Source organism: Paramormyrops kingsleyae, chromosome 16 (genome assembly GCF_048594095.1).
Source record: "Paramormyrops kingsleyae isolate MSU_618 chromosome 16, PKINGS_0.4, whole genome shotgun sequence".
In the NCBI taxonomy this organism is placed as follows: Eukaryota; Metazoa; Chordata; class Actinopteri; order Osteoglossiformes; family Mormyridae; genus Paramormyrops; species Paramormyrops kingsleyae.
Genome location: NC_132812.1, coordinates 33,620,662 through 33,637,131, shown reverse-complemented (window position 1 = coordinate 33,637,131; position 16,470 = coordinate 33,620,662). Strand labels below are relative to the sequence as shown.

Genomic DNA, 16,470 nt, shown 5'->3' with positions numbered 1-16,470 from the left:
ATGAGGCAGTGATTAGCTAAACAAGAAGTTCTAGTGCTTGTGGGTCTGCCTGGTATTTCACAAATCAGCCCACCATTCTTCCTAATGTTGCCACTTGGATTGTGTTCATCATATCATTACTAACAAGGGAAGTGTGGGGTCCTATTACCAGTTCCATATCAACCATTAATAAACATTTTTCTGATATTTTTCACCACCCCGTCAAAGGCAGGACCTCTGGAAACAGTTTGCTTGCTCTTTGAGGAACATGACTGTGGCTACAGAGTCTCACAGGGATCAATTCTTAGGCCTTGCTTCATTTCCAAGCCAGACTTGGAGAAATTTATTCATGGCCTTCCAGTAGGGTGAACTTTTGCAACGCTCTCCTGACTGGCCTTCCCAAAAGGACCATTACACAGCTGCAACTCATTCAAAACGCTGCTGTTAGAATTCTAACAAGAACATATTACTCCTATCTCAAAATCACTGCACTATTACGATTGATTTTAAAGTACTTTTATTGGTTTATAAAGCTGAATGACTTAGGCTAAAAATATATCACTGATATGCGTAAAGAATACAAACCAGGTTAGTCTCTTAGATCTTTGGGAGCTGGTCAGCTTTTTGTACCTAAAGTTCAAGCTAAAAATGGTGAAAAGGCTTTTAGCCATTATGAGGCCCACAGTTGGAACCGGTTCCTCAAGGACCTTAGGCTTTAGACCTAGGCCAAGAGCTATATGTTCCTACAATGGAATGCCTTGTTACAATGGATTCACTCTAATTCTAATTCTCATCACCCCATATTTCTGTTGCACACTCTTTGATATAGGAAATCTATGGTGGTCCTTGTTTAACTTAGACCTGACCCTGTTTGTCAATGCCTTTCCTGAATGGGTCTAATTTATGTCATCTCAAAGCTGTCCTTTGGACTCCCAGAACCTTTATCTATATCCCACAAACCCTGGTCCCACATATTGATTCATTTCATCAGAGATCTCACCTGTTTTGTTGGATCAACTTTCATCCTTGTGGCTATGGATAGCTTCTTGGATAGGCCTCAGGTCTGACCTTTTCCCACAAACTCCCCATGCAGGTTAATTTGTCATTAGGATGTCACCCCTAAGTCCAATGACCAGAAAAAACATCTAAATCAGAAGACAGTCAGGTTTCTTCTTACCTACTGTAATTCTTACCAACATAACTGGTGAATGATTTCATCCCTGGGTGGAATATGTCTAAACTTCCCTTATTAATGAATCCAATAATCTGACCCCATCCTAGTGTATTCTAGGTTGCCAGCCTCCCTTGTGTCTGTAGTCCTTTTGAGCTGTTGAACATACCAGCCATAGACAAGTGAAAAGGTGAAATTAGCTAATCATGGGCACCTCCAGTAACATGTGTGGTAACAGAGACACCATGGAGACCGGTGCTGACGTCCAGGTTCCCAGCACAAACCCGGTCAGCAAGTCCGGCTATTCACCCAGTACATCTATCTCCAGCTCCTCTATAAGAAGTTAAATTCACAGCTTTCCAGCTCATTCCCAATTGTTAAACAGGTTAATCATGTGACTTACCACCTCAGATTACCTCTGCAGAACAAGATAAATCCCACATACTATGTTCCGCTGTTAAAACCAGTAGTACATCTCCGTTCTTTAAGGTGCCCTTGCTACTCCGTCCTAGTCTGCCCCCTCCACTCTTGATCCTAGATGATAGCGCCGTATATGCAGTCTAGACTCTCCATGACTCCTGACATTGCCAAGGATGTCTACAGTTCATGGTAGACTGGGAAGGTTACAGGCTGAATGAATGCTCTTGGGTATCAGCGTCAGATATCTTGGACTGTGTGTACTTGGGTGTCCTGCTTCTTGACCTTCATGAGAAACCAAGATGCAGGCCACGTCCTTCAGTGTCAGTAAATCTCACCCACACAGAATCACCAATGCTACCCCTTGTCAGAATATTAATTGGACGATTATTTTTACCTGTGATTTGTTTGGACATCTAAACCCCTGTGCCATCACTTTAGTTGTGAAATCTTGTCCATGTTCCTGAGCTACAATGTATGTAATAGTTTTAATTTATGGCTTTCACTTGTATGAATTCCCTTCCATGTATTCTGCCATTTTGGATGGCCCTCATTATCCAGTTAGACTTCCCTATCTGTTGGAATCCTGCCATCTTTACAGATTTTGAATTCAAGAAATGCATGAATTTGTTGGAGGTTAACTGTAAATAATGGGGTGACGTGAGGAGAGGATTTGAAATGGCAGATGTAAAATCATAGCTTTAGACCAAAATAAACACAATTTAAACATAATTTTCTTTGGTGGGCTTGCACAGCACTGCAGGCCTCTCTCCCTCAGTAGCCTGTTCTAGATTTCAACCATGTACCTAGATCAGGATGTGACTGCAGGAGCTTGCTGCAGTGTAAGAATACTAAGTACGGTGACGCTCACAGCATAAGGTGCCATGTGTGCATTTCCCCAGGTGAGTCGACAAGCTTAAATATAGCCTGGTAAAGACAATTTGACTATTGGTACTGAAACTCGGTATGTTCAATAGAAAATTGTCAACCTTGAAACAAGGCTGTAATGTTCTAGTGAACAAAACAATTCTGGCAGTCTTTTTAGCATAAAGTTATAAACTGCAGCCATGGGGCGTTTGAAGCAGGGTGGGGGGGGGGGGGATTGGGGGGGTATGTGTACCCCCCAAGATTTACTTTAGCCCCATTTCCCCCTCCAGTAATTAGCTTGGTATTTAAATTATTAAATTGTATTCCCCTAATATCAGACTCTCTTGTACACCAATTCCTGTAGCTACAGTCACATACATGCTAAAAGAGTAGTACGTATTATAAGAGTAAGGCCTTTGCATGTAAGGACATGTAATTTCTGATGACTTAAGCTTACAGCTGGCTGGAGAAGAATACCAGTTGATACAATGTTTCTGTATATCTTGCACACTATGAACCACATGCATGTGCATCAGTAACTGATGTGCAAAGTTTTTGTAGGATGCATTCACATACTTGAGTTGACTTGAGTTGAAGAATGAATTTGAGTTGTCCCGTTTAAGAGTAGATGTGTTCAACAGAAGTGTAAGTAAGTATAGGTGATCACTGTTCAGTGGGCAGAGAGTGGGGAGGGATGGATCGCTGAGGGGCCGTTTTCAGCCGAAGATTAACCTCAGCGTATTCATTACTGTGCAATTTCCATTGGAAACTGTATTATATAAACCATGAGACACGGAGCACTATTTCTTTTCTCAATATATTTTCCCTGCTTAACTTATCAAGGGTTTTTTTTTATGATTTGTGTTGTCTGTGAGGAATAAGGAAAATATGCATTCTGCAGACTGTGACAAATTTCTCAGTATCAACACGCCCGCTACTGTGACTAATCCCACCAGTAGACAAAACGTGAAAATTCTCCCTATACGCTGGAAATCCCCATTAACTAGCATAGATCCCAGCTGCTTTTTCATCTCAGGCCGCAGTGTGGAAAACAAATAAGCCACTCTTGCCACAGCTGGCTTTTCAGCTTCGTACAGCTACTCGCCCTTAGGCTCTGCAAATGTAAAGATTGAGAGGCTGCAAAGCAGCGGAACCGGTTTCAAATTCAATTTGCCTGTTGTCACTGCAGAATCCTGATAATGCTGTGAATGTGCTGAAAAGAGAGTACGAGAGAACCATCCCCTCACCTTCACCCGGTCGTCTCGGAGCCGAATGACGCACGTGGGGCAATGGAATGTTACGCACTACTTAATATTATGCAGGAGGCAATAGTGTCTAAAAGAATGTTCCACATCAGTCCTTTCTATTCAGAGTTACTAATCACCCGTGTGCTATAGTACTTGTTTAGTCTCTATACATATGGCAGTCAAAAACAATGTTACAACAAACAAAGAAAAAGATATTGGCTTCTGTGAAGCAATTTTGTTGAAAAATATTTAATGTGTTTAGCATACTCCGTACCAGTCATTGCCCATTGTCATTTCCTTGTTTTTGCCGCCAGTTCAAAGTCATGAACCATAGTTTTTTCACCTTGCTAAAATAGTGTACAATGTATTTTATCTATTAAATGTGTCACATTAATACTAGAATAAAACTGCAATATTCAGGCAATGCTGAATAAGGAATTTATTCTGCAAGGTGAGTAAAACATGCAAAGATGGAAATTGTTTAAAAATTGCCTAGCTGGCTGGATTGGTATGTAATGATATTTCTAAAAGGTCATGAGCTTTTAGGAATGGAGCTTAAGGGGTTACAGTACGTGTGTCTCAGTGGGCTGAGCCTCTGTGCCTGTCATCAGAAGGTCACTAGTTCAAGCCTGACCTTGCCATGTCTACAAAGCCCTTAACCGTCAGCTTAAGTTTAACACCTGGCAGGAATGGGTTAAGTCTAAGAACTGTATTTAAATCGTGTTTAGTAATTTGCGACAGATTATACAAAATAAACACCTATAGAAATTCAGTGCCAAAAAGGAAAGGTTGCAAATAAAACCAAAAAGTAAATTAAGAGAATTTTGGCAGTGAAGTATAACATTGTAGTTAGTATTATGTAGCATAGAAGCATAGCTTCGTTGATGATAAAAAGCTTATTACTACTTTAGACACTGGCTTAGAAATTGTTGCATTACTAATGGTCTCGGTCAGTCATGAGTTCGGGTCAAACTGGATAAACTCGCTAGATACCTCTCAAGCAGAGATAATGAGTCTAAGAACAACAGGCAATAGGAAGCTATTAAAATGTAGAAGGATCCTCCAGCCAAAATGTAAGAAATCCATTCTCTGACATTTAAAAAAAAACATCAATAGTATAGCCACTGAAACAGGATTGGTATTCATTGAGACAACTACAGTAGTTCAATTTCAAATATATTTCAAATATATTTTCCTAAAATACAATACTACCTTCACACATTCCTGAGCCCGAGAACAAATGAACGAAAAACTGGAATGATGTGCGTTTCTGAATGTTCTGTCACAAAAATTATGGCACTGATTTAGTCATTTTCTGCAATGCAAATACAGCACACCACGCAAAGATATTAAAGATGAATTTTACTTTTGCTGTTAGATTGCCTCGCATAACTTGTCATAATATGTGGGTCATACTGCTGTACTCATTATGGCCTATGAATGTTGCTTGCACAAGCGCAATTTTTGTGGAGTGTTTCTCCTTGATGCAAATTCCAAAATGCATGCATGTCTTCACATTACTGAGCAGCATTTGCCTGTATGCTTGAACATGCAGTTTTAAAAAATGGAGTCTGAGGTATAACAGACACAAGTGGCATAATTCTGTTTTTAAAGTAAATTTATTTTAATAAATAATTTAAATAAATTCATGTGAAATACAGACAAATAAATGTCAACTTGAGAATCTCAAAAAGAGAAAAAAAAATCTGCAATAATGACATTACATGGATAGCAATGAAATTTTAATTGTAGTGTGTCAAATATTCCTCAGTTATACAGTTGCCAACATCAAGCATCTTCAAAACAAACACCAAGACAACTTATGGATGAAAATATTGAAAATAAAGTGCATCCTTGAAATAGGACCATTGATCCGTTAGCCCATGCCTTCACAAAAAATTGGTTTGATTTTCTAGAAATCTAAAATTTATTCCAGAGATGTAGAATTACGTTTTCCTTTGTTTTGATTTGAAGATGCAGGGCTACATTTCAAATTACAGTTCAAAGGCACAACCTTTCATGGTGTTGGTAACACTGATAACATGTTTTATTACAATTAGCCAATTATTACGGAAGACGAGAGGTTGCAAGACTTTTAAAACCAATTTTATGACATAAATAATTCTTCGTGAAGTCTATTGCTACAAGTAGTCGATGATTTCCATAAAAAGATACAAAGGGTAAAAGGATTAAACAGCCATGGTCTTTTTGTCAATCAAAATCCGTCACCTTGATTCAGGCTGCCACTATGAACATCAAGCAAATTTAAGCATTTTTTACAAACCAAATCCAATGTTGTGTTCAAGTAGTGCTCTACAGATTGTGCAATGGCAAGCAGCGTTTTTACACATAGACAGGACTCGTCTTTGGCTTGCTAATACTGTAATTTTTCTACAAAGCCAGTTACAGCAGAAAGGCAACGCAATGGCCTGTACCCTACAAACCTTGTCAGCATACAAAAAAGTTTGTCCTAATATTATTCTCATATTTATTTTCACATTTTTTTTTCACATAATACTTTAAAAAAACTCAACTAAAATGGTTCTTCAGTTGCAGGACAGAAACATTTTTTTGTTAAAAAAGAAAAAAAAAGAAAAATATCATACAATTACCCCTGCACAGTTAGCCCTCTGCTACCATGCTGCTGTCATACAATTTTTTCCTCTTGATAATTGTAATTCATTTTTAAGTATTGCACATATTCTAAATTGTTGCCATATGCTAAAAGGTATCTACAAACCAGTAATTTGAAACCAGGGTTAAGTGAACCAAAAACATTCTATAGGAGCTGATACTAAAAGAAAATAAATTCAAAGTTTTGGATACTGAACAAGATTTTATTAATATGTTTCATTGAAGACTAAACTTCTACAGCTGGAGGTAGTGAAAATGCTAGGTATTGTAAAATGCAGAATAATTCTGATTTCTTTTCTCAGACTTGCGGGCAAACTGACTTTTCCCCACCTACTTTACAAAGACTGACTGCTATGTTCAGTACAGTATGTAGATGACCTTAAACAAAGCATTCTGTAAATGATGACTTTGCCATTCATAAAGCAGTTCTGTGTCCTACCAATTATACTTTTCCTCTAAACGTATTGTTCTAGTTTATATGTGAAACGTCTGATACCCTTTCAGCTGTTTTTTCTTCTTCCTTTGGAGAACGCTAAAAACTTATCTGGAAGGTTCAACAAATGCTCCATATGGCATGTTTCCAACATTTCTGTGGTACTAAATACTAATTCAAAAGCAAGCTTTGGTCATTTGTAACAAACGTGAGCTACATAAACCCAGGTCTGATATCAATCTTAAGGACAAAACTCTCCTGTATCCCTCCAGACCTGCTGATTATCTGCAAAATATCAATTACATACATTAAGTTGATTCCTGACCAAAGATTGCCACATACCCTTGCATTAGAGTCTCTTTAGGCCAACAGCCCAGTCTAGTATTGCTTTTCAGTGAATTGAACTATGGACTTTTACAGAAGTTCCATTATTGCTCATTTTCGATAATGCAGAGAAATGTAAATATAGAGATGCATGTGCTTCATATGTGCATGAGTTGCATTTAGCTTTATATATTCTCCATTCACCTTACACTGCAACTATAAACCTCTATTTTTAGAGCAATCATATAAATTGTATAAATTGCTGTAAATTGTCTGTTTAACCACACCTGCAATGGTCCCTGCAGACTCCTTCCAGGTGGACGCTCTTCAGTTATGTCTTCATCCATTTCAATTTATGTAACATGTTTTCCTAGGTCTGTCTCCCAAAAAGTGTCAGTCTAATTGACCATCAAACAGCTACCAATCTGTTGCTGTCCTGTGTTCCCAAGCTGCTGCAGCTCCGAGTCTCTGCTCTGGGCTAGGCCCAGATTCCAGCCGTCTTGCTGGGGTAAAACGGAGAGGTGTGCTGGTAGCGGAGGCCAGACGTTGGGCTGGGGCCGCTGACTAATGTGCAGATGTGCCTCCAATAGATGGGCCGCTGAAGCCACCGGGGATAAAGAGGTCGAGAAAGAACAGGAAGACTCAACAGGTTGCTGCCAGAAGGTCTTCTGCATGTTGAGGGGGGTTTGACACAGGGGTAGCAAATGGTGCTCAGTCATAAGGGGAGCTACAACAGGGGCGTCAGCAAACAGCGAGTTCGAACAGAAGAGGCCGGGGGATGGAGTAGATGTTTGTTGCTGTAATGTCACAGGCAGCATCTGTTGGTGCTGCATCTGGAGCATTCTGGAAGAAGAAAAGAGAAGGATTTCACCACAAGAACATAACATGCTAAAGGAGCAAAGTCAAGGAGCAATGACCTTACATGTGATGTGCTACAAAGTCATAGATGAATGATTAATATACAGTATTTCCCTCAACTGATATGTCTGACTCAACAGTCTCTTGATCATATAAATGGCTGATGTGGATAAAACTAAGTGGAAGGCCCCTCACCGCTGTTGGAGCAGCACCTCCTCAAGCAGACTGCGGTGCTCCCGAGCTGTGGAGCTGGGTGCACAAGAGTGTCTGCTCAGACCCTTGATCTTGTTCAGCCCCAGAAGGCCTTTGGTTCGGGTGGTCTTCCTTAACTGCTGCCGGAAAGCCCTGATGCCTGAAAGAAGAGATGTAGATGCTTGTCATTAACGGCCTTCAAGCTTCACGAGGAAACATATTCACTGCTTGCTCCTCTTCGTGGTAAATGAAACAAATTCATATCTGGAAAACATTTGTAATGCGATATACTTTTGTGCCTATAGATCCATGCCAGAGATACCTACCTTGTGTGAGTGAGGTATCTGAGGCGCGTCGGCCCTCCTGAAAGCTGGCTCCGGGCATGCCACCCTGGGCCTGAGGCAGCATGGCAGAGGAATGTGTAAAAGTTGTCCCCATGGTTACAGGGGATCCAGCACCTCCAGCAGAAGATAGGAGAGCAGACAGGGTGGCACTGCTGCTGGATGAGGACATCAGGCAGCTATCTGAGGAGGCACCATCAGTGGGACTGACGGAAGATACCACGATACCTGTATGACGTGAAAGATGAGAGTGTCTAATAAGCAGGCAGAAAGGCAGCCATTGTTTGGCACTATACGCACATATTTTTTGCTTGGTATAATATACTATGCATAGGGTGACCAGATAATCAATATCAGGGAGGATACTTTGAGCTAGGATAGGATCTGTAAACACTTAAGTGCTGAGTTCTTGCTATGTTCTGATTGGTCAGTATCCTATAATCATAAGTGCGTCACTAATGTGAATGTGAAACAGCTAGATGAGTCTTCCAATCAAGGAAACAATAATAATAAAAAAAGGAAACAAACCAGTCAAAGTGCAAGAAGAACTGAATGATTTAGCCAAGCACAGGAGCCTTTCTTTTTTAAAGTAGTCTGTAAAACCTTAAGTACCTCAAAGTGCCATCCCTGGCATGGATTTTCTGGTCACGCTAGTTATGCATGAGATAAGTCTACTCACAGGGAGGTGAGCACTGGTGAAAGCGAGCTGAGACCTCAGCCAGGGTGTGTCTGCGAGACGTGGTGCTTGGAAGATGGACAGGAGAGGCCTGCTGATGCCCTTCCTCCTCCTCCAGGTCTCTGGAACATGCCTCCTCGCTGATGGTGGTCTCCAGCAGGCTGTTGGGGGAGATGGATCGGGTGCGTAGCAACCCACTCAGGCTGGCCTCTCCGGGAAAGACCACAGGCTGCATAAAAAAGAGGGCTGTTAGACAGAAGACATAGGACAACGGTGGCTGAAATTGCATTCCTGTCACAGCCGAGCAGCCCAGAATAATGCTATTAAAATAACTCACCTGGAATAAGCTGTTGGACTCATATTCCACCTCAGACTGGACAGGAATGTTCTCTTTGGCTGGGAAGGGAAAGGCTGTCCTGAAGGATTCCATCATTACCTAGTGAGAAAGGAAGACAGCTATCATCAGGCAACAACAAAAAAAGGCAAGTAGCACTTTAGAGGAATAAAGCAGTAGCACAGTAGACTGCTGCACATCTGCTAGTTAAGCTCACCTCTGGGACGGAGGAATCAGAAGTGCTGCGAGACCTCTGGTTCCAATTCCCACACTGCCGGCCCAACTGGAGACTACAGTGATCTTTCACCCTCTCTTGAAGTAAATAGTAGATGGCAGAGAAGTGGTTGTAGCTGCTGTTCTGCAAGGACTGCATTGGCACACAGAGAGAAGGAGATACAAGAGCCAGACATAAATATTGTAGACTGCCCCGGCATAAAACCCAAATTAATCTATTCCTCGACCACAATAGGAACACAAAACAGCCTTTAACACTGTCATGTGGAGGGCTCTCTAATTCAGTAACATGCATATAGTAGCATGAAAACTGAGACTACATATAAGGGATTCCACAAAAACAGCTGCGGCACAAATCATTTTCTTAACATTTTCAGCTGTTACCTCAATGGTTCTCTGTCTGTCGATTCCCAGCGTCTGCATGATTTTCAGAACATGCTCGCTATAGTCACCCAGGCTGGAGTTATAGGTAAGGACCTGATGGGCTGCTGTTGGGTCAGCGAGCATCCAGCGGTGTTGTTTAATCTGGGAAATTGTGATCCGCTTTGCTGGGTCCACCACTAGCATTTTCCGGATCAGGTTTTCACAGTCTGGATAAAACGGGGACAAAAAGGGGCATGTCAGGAAACATCTCCGGGTATTTCAGATGAGTATATTTCTGAGGTTTTTTGTGGGCAGGAGGAATGCTGATGCAGAATTTAGAAGTTTGCAAGTTCTTTTCTCTGCACTTTAGAGATCTGTCTCTAGGCAAGTCAGCATTTCCCAAGAGTGAATGTGTATGCATGAGAATACAGGTGATCGTTGGCCTTGAGGCCATAATCACAGTGCATACCTTCAGACATGAAGAATGGAATTCGGAATCGGCCCTCCATGACTCTCTGTCTCAGTGCAGGAAGGCTTGCACCATCAAAAGGAAGGGACCCACACACAAGTACATAGAGCACGACGCCGAGACTCTGTGAAGGAGAAGAACAAGAGGAATTACCAGTCATTCTGTCGATTCTACTGAGGGCATTCGTGACAAGAAAAAGCCTGAGGGACGAGAGAGTTGCCTTTTTGTAGCGAGTTGGCCTCCTTACCCAGATGTCCAGCTGTGGCCCTTCATATTCCTTTCCCTCAAAGACTTCAGGGGCAGCATAGGGTGGGCTCCCACACCAAGTGGACAATGGTTCTCCAGAACTGTAGAAATTCCCAAAGCCAAAGTCTACACAAAAGAAAGAAACAGAGCCACACTCTTGTTACTCAGGGGCCCTTGAAATCATCCTACTTGCCCCACTCCGCTTACAGTGCCCCTGACGTGGTGTAAAAGCAAAATCTGGTTATAATATATTTATATAACAGATAACAATTCTAGATGTGTAACCTATCTGTTGAGGATGCTAGCAAGCCTCAAAGCTCCATTTTCTAAAGCATCAGACCACTGCTCCTTAAGCCATTTGTTTTACCTGCCAGTTTAATGTTCATATTAGCATCCAGCAGGAGGTTCTCAGTCTTGAGGTCCCTGTGCACAATATGTGACCTGTGACAGTAATCAACTGCCTCCAGTATCTGCCAGAACTTCTTCCTTGCCTCTCCTTCACTCATACGTCCACTGGAGGTCAGATAGTCTGCACACAAAATGAGGTTAAAAAATCAAACAGAGCTGAGCACCATTCTGTGGAAAATTAAATTTTATAGGCTGCGGTTATTCAAACACTTGTTACTTACGAGTGCCATAAAAATCCGAAAACAGATGTTTTAACCTTAACATTAACGTCATCAGCAAAAGCTGCCGTTGAAGTCAAAGTGAAAAATCCATTTACCAAATATCAGGATTAGTATGTGAGCAGAAGAGCAGGTTAATGGGTTAAGACTACCTACCGAACATTTCTCCATTTTCTGCATATTCTGTAACGATGTACAACATGTCTTTTGTCTCCATGACCTGTAAAACACAGAAAAGCTCTGTGTTAATGGGTGCATGAATAAATGTGATTTATTAATGTAGCTTAATAAATTGATAAATTTAAAATTATACAAAGTATTATAGTGCCCACTGTAGATCTAATCCCTTGTATCTGAAGTGTCCAATACTTTACCCACTATATCATTAGACCTTATACATATACAAATATTCATAGTTATGTAAATATGATGCCCTTTGTTTGTTTATACAATCTTGTGAATATGATGCAGCATATTTGCTGTAAATCTAAAAAGGTAGTATAAAAACACTAATGATCTTAAATCAAATTCATTACATGCAAATGACAGCTGGAGGGAATCATTTCAGAATTAATGTTGGTATACGCATTTAATCTAAAGAAATGCTTTATTTTTAACTTTGAGTCCGATATCAATGGTTTCCGTTCAGTTAATCGGCCTCTACCCCTCCTCACCCGCCTCAGATCCCCAGAGACTCAGGAGCTGCAGTAAGACTAGAAGCCAACCAGAAGGGCTTGACCTTGCATGTCCAGAGGGGAGCAGTGTTTGTGCACTGACGGCGTGTGCTGCTGAAATGCACCACAACCAGTGGTAGCGACAATGAAAGACATCCTGCGCCCCAAATTTCTCACAGAAACTGACGTGTCGACAAGCTTTTGTGAAACATCTGTATGCCCAAAAATCTTTTTCATATAAAACAAAAAGCTTCCTACATAGTGGAAATAATGCAATTACGCAATATTCAGCTTGCTTTCTGCTACTGATCCATCTCTAAACCTAACAATAAGTGTAAACTGACAATTTAGCATATATGGTAAAATATAAGAATAATTTTTATCTGAAATTAATAGAAATCAATTACCAAAGCAATACAGACTAATACCCAGACTGAAATTAAACTGCATCAGATTTAAAAGAATATTTCAATGTTCTTTGCAAGCATTATGTGTTGTGCTATACTGTGTGTGTTGTGCTATACTGTGCGTGTTGTGCTAAGAACAGTTTTCATCTGTCCATATCAGTGTTCTGGAATTTAATTATTTAACTGCAGTGCTCCTTAAAATATTTTAACGTACAATTTGTAGACAAAACCAAGCAGAAACCAGGCAATTTAAAAAAACTGCAAAAGACCTTGAAATTCCCCAGATTAGATTAGTAGAGGGCAAAATAGCAGGATTGTACATGGAAAATTTTGCCCTTGTGCCTTCAACTTCAGGTGACTTGTGTGGCACTCTGCAAATGACTTGACGCTAATCGAGCCAGACATTCAGACTCGTGAGTCTCTGATCACTTGTGCCAGCACTATCTACCTCACACGTCTGCTCAACTGCGAAAAAGCCAGGTAAAGGGCAAAAAGGGATTATGCTGATACCTCCTACTCAGTGACTTGCCGTAAGTAAACCATTACACACAGATATCCATATAGGGGCTTTACAACAGGCGCAATCGTTGTGGGTTAGCTTATGCCAGAATGTGAGAGACAAATGAAAACAAACATGCCAGAAAATATTCTAGATTTTCTTTGCCCAAGTTTCAGCATATCACTATATGCACATGCATATCTAACCTGGCTGAATCTCACTGCCATCCCTGCAGGCAGAAGAATTCAAAGGCCTCCATATTATTAATGGACCCTTAGTGGTCATTAGCCAACACATCAGGAAAGGAATTTCTCAGTCTGTTCTCTGCTCTCATTTTCCTTATACATCTTCCAATCCTAAACCAGTGACCATCACCAAAAGGAAGGATTCAAATTAGAGGTATTAAACAAAATAAACAGACAGAAACTAAAGCTCTGTGAGCTAGCAGCTAGTATACAGTACATCCATCCCCCTGGTATCTGAACCTTTATCAGATGGAAGATAAGGTTCTTTTCAGCCATTCTAGCATGATACCTAGACAGCATGCAAAGAAGAAGCAACCAGCTATTGTCCCAATATGGTGCATTTGTCTGAAGCATGATACCAAGGATGCATATGCCCTGGGTATTGGCACTGGCATGGATTCATACAGAATATTTTTTTTTTCAGGTATTAAGTTGAAGGGGTGCAGCATTACCTGATACAGCTTGATGATGTGGGGGTGACTGAGGAGCTTCATTATCTGCACTTCTCGGTAGATCTTCTCTAGGTTTGACGGATCGAGTCTCTTTTTGTCAATTATTTTGATGGCCACCTACATAATAAAGCATGCATCAACATTACAACGTTACGCATACTATAGAACATAAATACACATTATACTTAAATGTCATCCTAAACACAATTGTGGTAGATATAACTATATATCTACCACAATCCTGTGCAGTATTATTGATAGGATTTAAAATATCATTCAAATATAAGGGAAACTTACCAGTGTTTTTGTGACTTTGTGCTTCGCCAGTTTGACCACAGCGAAGTTTCCTTTCCCCAATGTGCGAATTATTTCATAAAAGCCGACCTGGAGAGGCCTGCAAGGCAATGTGCTGGCATGACACCCTGTCCTGCCTTCGGAGATGATCACCATGGTGGCAGAATGTTGCAGTTCAGTGTTCAAGTGTGATTTGTTTTCAGTGGTCTTCGTCACACCTGCAGAACAAATGCTGTACATCAGGCGCGTGATCGGATTCTGTAAATGAACGCATCATTATCACCCTATTGACAAATCTGCAGCTTAATAATGAAACTAGTGCGAATGCATAACCGTTACTTCACATCCCCTTTTAATAGTATCGTGTTTATTAAGCATGCCACTTCCCCGAAAGGCTGTTACCCAGCCGAAATAATAAACGCATAAATAAAAAATACAGAAAATGAAAAACACATATAAATACATATGAATAATACAACGTTCACTGAATACATCTGAATTACATCAACATCTCTTCTATTAAACCTATACGAAATAGTAGAAGCTTCCATTTCAGGACTCGTTTCTCAATTTTTATCGGATATTTTAATTAGTAAAAGAAAGGGAAAAAAACTAGATAAATCATGTCATATCGTATCGACTTTTACGCACCGTGTAATAATATAAAAGTGAAAGCATTTCTATGGATAACTGTTGTCAAATACAAATTTAGCGGTAGAAACGTTAGCAATACATTATAACATTGGTTATAAGTAACCAAATTGACCAAATCTAATATTTGCTCTATAATTCGTTATATCTTAGTCATATCTATTTTTATGTTACAGTATCAGGTAATGAAACGAGATTAAAACATCTATTTTGTTAAGCATCTAAGGTCGAATATGTCCCTATACAAATTTAATCTTGATCACTTACCTTAAAAGACATTCGAAGTTTTTTCCACCATTCTACTGTCACTTCTGGCAAAATATCCCATAAAAACTGAACCTTCAAAACAATCCCAACCTGAAGAGGGACCAAATTTATGCTATGTTTTTGACGTGTATTTTATTTAAACTGAGTGTTTAACACTCTTAGATGCATTGTAGCTTGCACGTAGCGTGCATTCCACTGGCATGCACGAAGCTACAGGGCACTCTGTTGAGGAACTCTACCCCCCTCCCCTCTGCCATAACAAATTGATACCCACCTCATTAACGTCACACTAGCGTCAGAGCTCCAAGCCGGCCGCAAGGCCGGGCGAGAGCGCAAGGCGCCAGTTGCCGGGCAACCGTGGAGCTCCGCACGGTCTGACGCTAATGGTGATGGAAGGGTTGCTTGGAGATGAAGACGGTGACGTAAATAACGAAGACTTGCCACCACGTGATACTCCCTTTCAAGCTGTTTATTGTAAGCGCAGAGTACGTTGGCTGCCCATCGAAGAAGGCAACAGACAGTAGAAAAATATGTTTGTTCTGGTTTTCGCACTTATTTTTAAATAGCTGAGCGGCTTCGTGGATTTACAGCGTGGGGTGTAAACGAACTCTCTTAAGTGTTTTTTTAATATAATGAAGGCGCGACCTTTTAAAAGTACAATGGTTTTCCGTGCATTTTTAGTTATGTCGCGCAAAGCATTATTGCATTAGATAATCTCACACTGATGCGTGCAGTTGTATATTTTTGTCGTCGACTTTTTGTAATAGTTCCCAGGTCTTATTGCAAATAAACTGTAGCACAAAAATGAAGTTCTCACAATAGTGTTCACTAACCGAGCGTATTTCTGTGTTATAGTTGGTTGTTATTTGTACTTCGATTTGGCAACAACGCGTTTATACATTTCGATCTGAAACGTACTTGTGACCTTTTGCTTCCAGTAATCACTGAATCAGTAAATCTGAACCCTTAAATCTTTCGTGGCAATCGTCCAATAGAAATAAGGCTGTGCAGAGGAATGGAAAAAATGAAATTAATAAAATACCTGGAAGAACTGCAACAGTGCGTGTTAATACATTGTTCTTTTGCTTCTACTTCTCCGAAAGCAGTCATGGTGTCCCTCTTATTACGCTGCTACTTCGCGGTTCTCCAATATTTTGGAGACATCTGCTGTTTTCTCGAATATTCAATCGCTGCTCGGAATTTGGTACTTTTTTTTTCTTTGAGATGTGTTTCCCATACAGTAGGTCTATTAAAACAGTAGGTCTATCCCATACAGTAGGTCTATTTGTTTCGGATTTGAAATATTTATTGTTTTTTTCTATCACATTCTGCTTTACAATCATTAAAACCGTTGCTGTTTATTATTATTATTATTATTATTATTATTAATAATAATAATAATAATAATAATAATGAATGGGGACATTTTTACGTCTAACACTGATATAGAAAAGAGTCACAAGACTGAAAAGCAAGTTCTCTCCCGGCCCTCTCCATCACTCAGGTCTATCACTCTGAATAAGCAGCAATATTATATTAATAATTCTATCAGTAGGAACTCAATTGCTTT

The 16,470-nt window shown here is 40.3% G+C and overlaps 1 protein-coding gene across 2 annotated transcripts; it reads right to left on the bottom strand.

Annotated features, from left to right (window-relative positions):
* Positions 1 to 5,281: 5,281 nt before the first annotated feature.
* Positions 5,282 to 15,239, bottom strand: LOC111843677 (serine/threonine-protein kinase SIK2-like). Of its 2 annotated transcripts, XM_023811448.2 has the most exons (14): positions 14,901 to 15,239; positions 13,986 to 14,200; positions 13,689 to 13,805; positions 11,568 to 11,631; positions 11,153 to 11,314; positions 10,787 to 10,911; positions 10,540 to 10,663; positions 10,092 to 10,297; positions 9,691 to 9,840; positions 9,477 to 9,575; positions 9,143 to 9,368; positions 8,449 to 8,691; positions 8,126 to 8,282; positions 5,282 to 7,915 (listed from the first exon to the last, which is right to left on the bottom strand). In XM_023811448.2, the coding sequence occupies exons 2-14, from the start codon at positions 14,136 to 14,138 to the stop codon at positions 7,471 to 7,473; spliced, it is 2,271 nt and encodes a 756-aa protein (XP_023667216.2). In that variant the 5' UTR covers positions 14,139 to 14,200; positions 14,901 to 15,239; the 3' UTR covers positions 5,282 to 7,470. The 2 variants fall into 2 exon arrangements, with proteins under 2 accessions (XP_023667216.2, XP_023667217.1); XM_023811449.2 differs by lacking the exons at positions 13,689 to 13,805; positions 13,986 to 14,200; positions 14,901 to 15,239 and adding an exon at positions 13,198 to 13,333.
* Positions 15,240 to 16,470: the final 1,231 nt, after the last annotated feature.